We start from the raw sequence: 4,618 nt of genomic DNA on the forward strand, positions 1-4,618 counted from the left end.
TAGATGAAAACCACGTGCCATTGATCATACCTGATCTATACGATGATGGAGCATGGGAAAAGCTTTTGTTGCTGAGCCCTTCAAAGAAGAAGACAAAGAAGCAGCAGGAGAACAGTTTGAAGAAAGGAAAAGATGACGATACATTGGAGGAGATGGAATCAGACAAGAGCCGTCTGCTGGAGCTGATATCAGAAGAGATGGAGAAATCAGATGACTTTGAATATGGACAGCTTACTCCAGAAAGGTCTAGGAATCTTGATATTATGACTGAGCAGATGAGCTTACTTGCTTCTAATGAATAGCTCCTCCACCTGCATTGCTGCAATGAACCAGAAGCTGGAGTTTTTGAACATATCAGCCTCAACCTTTTGTTATGTAACTTTTTGAAGTAGGCTCTGGATATATTATTATTATCACCGGAGCAAATCGCCAAATCCTCAAAGATGCTTATAGCTTAAGGCGTCTTACTACAAAAACATGGTTGAGACTTTTTTTGTTTGGCAAATAATATATGACAGACGACTTTACAAGTAACATTTTATAATTGAAACTCGATTTTTTCTCGGTCATTGTTTAAGCGGTTAAAATCAACACGTGTCAGAATCTAATTGGCCTGCTTTGTCAGAGTCGCTTAATCGCGTTACGACGGATGTCAATCATGTAAACGCCGTTTTGGAAAACAGCGTTTTGTGTCTCGACGAGTACACAATCACCTTTCTTCCTCCTCTGTCTCTATGGTTTTTTTCGGTTTCCTAAAAATCCAAAATTTTGTGTCTTTTTAGGTTTCTTTTTTTTGTTTTTTAATGTTTTAGCTTCGTTTCTTCATTGTTCTTTCATCCTTGTGTAATCCAAAATGACGATTAGATCCTCCAAGAGGAACCTGTCATTTGAGATTCTCAGCCAAAGCAGCTCCTTTGAGAATGGTGATGATGGTGGTGGTGATGATGATACACTTCAATCATCAATTCGCCGATCTAGCTCAGATCCGATTACCCGAAACGAAGCTGTTGAATCACCAAAACGAAAGAGATCGAAGAAGAAGACGAAGAAGAAGAAGAACAAAGTCGAGACTATTCCAGAGAATGGAGATTCTCATTCAACAACGATCGTGGAAGGTTCAAGTAATGATTTTGGAGAGACTACAACGATGTTTGAGAACAGATTGAGTTACTATGGTGTTGGTGGTAGTAGTAGTGGTGGTGGCTGCGCTGTGACGCTATTAGATGGGCAAACTGTACATCACAATGGGTTCAATTTTGGTGAGTTGAGACAGAGGAATGTTAATGGGAGTATTGATGGGAGTAACGATGAACGATGGAGTGATACTATGAGTAAGTTATATATGGAGGAGACTAGTGCGGAGCTAAGCTCTTCTTCTGAGAACCCACCGTTTCAAGAAGTGCAGCATCAGTTTCCAAGAAGTGAGATCAATGGGAGTGTTGTGAGGAGGTTAGATACTGAAGCTTCTTTGGATTGGAAACAGCTTGTGGCTGATGATCCTGATTGTAAAGTTCCCAACTTTTGTATATATTTCTCTCTTTTTAACTTGGTTTGCACTATAGATTTATCTGTGTGATAATGTCTAGTATCTGCTTGTCATTAGATCTTTCTGCTGAGACGAGGTCACCTATGGCTTACTTTGTGGAGGAAATTTATGGTGGGATATCATTGCGGAGTACAACGACTCCTGGGAATGATATCGAACGAGAAAGGATATATGATACCATATTTCGCTTGCCTTGGCGATGTGAAGTGGTAAAACTGGCGATTCCCTTCTCTTACAGAATGAACATTCGTAGTTTAGCTAGGTGTGTTGGCTGTGTATCTCTGTTGATAAGTTTGTATGAGTGACAATGGAAATCCACCTGTTATGTAGTTGTGAAGGGGGCTACTTTAATTAGAGTTCAGTGTATATGTATATGTATGCTTCTGTTTTTTGGGATTTACACAGAGGTTTTTCACATTGTAAAGAATTTTAATGCAGCTTATAGATACTGGCTTTTTTGTCTGCGTCAACTCATTTCTGTCATTGTTGACAGTCATGCCAATACGAGTCCTGCTGATATTCTGGGATGCTTTTAAGAAAAGGTGAGTCGTTTTTTAGATTCTTCGTTGACATTAACACACTTAATATTGCTCTAAGACTTTATCACCACATTGTGCATCTTTGAAGAAAGTGGAGTATGCCTTGATCATACTTTTCTCTATACACATGATTCTGCTTTTCCCGTTGGGAGGACGTAACTTTATGATATTTGTGGCAGGCAGTTCAGGAGGCCCTCTTCATCGGAGCTGTCTGATCTTGCTTGTTTTCTAGTTTTGGCTTCTGGTACCATTCTTCTCGGGAGAACAGGTGCATTACAAATCTCTTGACTTGCTTAAGCTTGTAATATATTTTATGTTTAATCTGTGAAAACATCTGAAGTGGTATAAAGAGTTTCATAGGCGTCACTTAATCTGTTAATTGTTAGATGGATAAGCTCAGTGCTTCTTTTATAAGAATGGATTTGTCTTTTAATCTCATCAAAGTGATGAGAAAATGGACTTTCAGATGTTTCTTTTTTTTTGCTTATCTTGACTCTTTTTTATTTTTCCGCAGATATCAGCCTTATTTACCACATGATTCGTGGTCAAAGTACTATAAAACTATATGTGGTTTATAATATCTTAGAGGTAATGTGAACTCCCTTTTAGATTGTGTTTCCTGCTCTAAATGTTCTTGTTCATTTCACTTTTCTTCCTTGTATCTCTAACATGATTTAGTTGGTAATATTTGTGCTTTCACTGCACACTTTTCTGTCCAGTTTTTACTTTCTACTAAACCAACTGGTATTAACATAAAAATTGTGTTTCAGATATTTGATAGACTTTGTCAAAGTTTCTGTGGAGATGTATTTGGGGCCCTATTTAGTTCTGCAAAGGGAGTGGCGATTTCCCCTCCTGAGAAACTGAGATTTTCGACTTGGAGATTTGTTTCTGACCTAGCATTAACTATGGCTGCCTCAAATATCCTTACAATGTGATTGCTAGTTTTAATTTCTGTTAGCTACTTCCAGATCTATATTTCTGTTGTCTCCTTAACTGTGTTCACTTCTCCATTCATTCGTTTTATTAGCTCAGGCAATTACGTTGTCAACGTGTATTGTTGCTCACAACAATGCCTTGTTGGCTCTCCTGGTGTCAAATAACTTTGCTGAGATCAAAAGCAGTGTCTTTAAGCGTTTCAGCAAGGACAACATTCATGGTCTAGTATATGCGGGTAAAGCTTTTACTCCATCCTCTTTTGTAGAATTTTGTGTTTTGAATACTAGCTCTCCTGTTGCTCTAATCATTCGCTTAATTCTTATAATTTTTGAATCACCTTTCAAGACGAGGTCTGATTGAGACTGTAATTGCAGCTATTACCTTTGGTTTCTGATTGGTATGTTCTGGTTTCCCTTATAATATCTCTACCAGATTCAATAGAGAGATTCCACATAGCAGCCTTCTTGGTGTCTGTTTTGGCTCAAAATATTCTCGAATCTGAAGGTCCATGGTTTGGAAACTTTATCTACGTAAGTCCATATTATTTTTTCAGTAGTTTTAAAATTTTGTACAAGCCTCTTTTCAGATTTGCCTAAAAGTAATTTTACTTGCAGAATGCTACGACGGTCTTCTTCTGTGAGATGATGATAGACATCATCAAGCATTCGTTTCTTGCCAAGTTCAATGACATCAAACCTATAGCGTACTCTGAGTTTCTTCAAGCTCTCTGCGAGCAGGTATTAATGATAAAGTTACATTGCTGCGTTGGGTGTTCTGTCTTACATCCACTAATCCTTGTCTTCTTTTGTCAGACTTTGAACATTCGCCCGGAAGATAGAAAGACAAATCTCACCTTCGTTCCCCTTGCACCCGCTTGTGTGGTATATATATTTCTCTTTCCCTTTTGACATAAATACACATTGTGACAAGTAAAAAGAAAAAAGGAAGAAGCGTGGAATGATTTGAGTGAGTGTATTTGGGCCTCAGGTGATCCGGGTACTGACTCCAGTATACGCAGCACACTTGCCGTACAGTCCTCTCCCATGGAGAATGTCGTGGATGGTCGTGTTATTTATCATAACATATATAATGCTGACAAGCCTCAAAGTTCTCATAGGGATGGGACTAAGGAAACATGCAACTTGGTACATTAATAGATGCCGAAGAAGAAACTCATCCCATCTACACAATGATTAGGCCCGCCCTTACTTGAAAGACAACAAAAAAAAAAAACACAACATGTAATGAAGAAGCATCTCATGAGCGGATGAAGTTTGAAGGAAACAAAAAAATGGAACCGATCCAGTTCACAACTTTTGGTTGGGATCAATCTCTGTGATCTCATCCATCATACACACATGGTCCCTTAATATTATTCAGATGAAGCGATTTTGTTGTGGGTTTAGAGATACATATATATGTACAAAAGAAAGAGACCTCATGGATCAATTTTGATCACAAAGACAAATAGCCAAAATACACTTTTTGTACTCTTTCTTCTTCATTTTTTTGTTTTTGTTCACAGACCATAAATATAGTCAATATTTTCAAAAACTTTGTTCACATGACAAAAAAAAAAAAAAAAAAAAAAAAA

General features: G+C 37.9%; 2 protein-coding genes across 3 annotated transcripts in view; both read left to right on the plus strand.

The window, feature by feature from the left end:
* LOC104704728 (heat stress transcription factor A-8-like) overlaps positions 1–536 on the plus strand; it is a 6,265-nt gene extending 5,729 nt beyond the window's left edge. Inside the window, exon 3 of one of the 2 annotated variants that reach the window (XM_019227694.1) lies at positions 133–536. In XM_019227694.1, coding sequence (XP_019083239.1) covers positions 133–302 — 170 coding nt within the window. In that variant the 3' untranslated portion in view covers positions 303–536. Of the gene's footprint in view, positions 1–3 lie in introns of both variants that reach the window. The other variant, XM_019227693.1, reaches the window with a different exon arrangement.
* Positions 854–4,528, plus strand: LOC104701428 (protein POLLEN DEFECTIVE IN GUIDANCE 1-like). The gene is made up of 11 exons (XM_010417115.2): positions 854–1,505; positions 1,604–1,755; positions 1,985–2,088; positions 2,265–2,353; positions 2,600–2,673; positions 2,856–3,006; positions 3,092–3,259; positions 3,457–3,554; positions 3,639–3,761; positions 3,837–3,905; positions 4,012–4,528. Exons 1-11 carry the CDS (start codon positions 854–856, stop codon positions 4,219–4,221), a joined length of 1,890 nt encoding a protein of 629 aa, XP_010415417.1. The 3' UTR covers positions 4,222–4,528.

Source organism: Camelina sativa, chromosome 7, assembly GCF_000633955.1.
Source record: "Camelina sativa cultivar DH55 chromosome 7, Cs, whole genome shotgun sequence".
Taxonomy (NCBI): domain Eukaryota; kingdom Viridiplantae; phylum Streptophyta; class Magnoliopsida; order Brassicales; family Brassicaceae; genus Camelina; species Camelina sativa.

What these genes read in the sequence shown, in the direction of transcription:
- LOC104701428 (XM_010417115.2), top strand. Translation starts at nt 854, where the DNA reads ATGACGATTAGATCCTCCAAGAGGAACCTGTCATTTGAGATTCTCAGC. An exon ending in TGGTTTATAATATCTTAGAG is followed by an intron (nt 2,674 to 2,855) that starts GTAATGTGAACT and finishes ATTGTGTTTCAG; the next exon opens with ATATTTGATAGACTTTGTCA. An exon ending in GGTTTGGAAACTTTATCTAC is followed by an intron (nt 3,555 to 3,638) that starts GTAAGTCCATAT and finishes TTTTACTTGCAG; the next exon opens with AATGCTACGACGGTCTTCTT.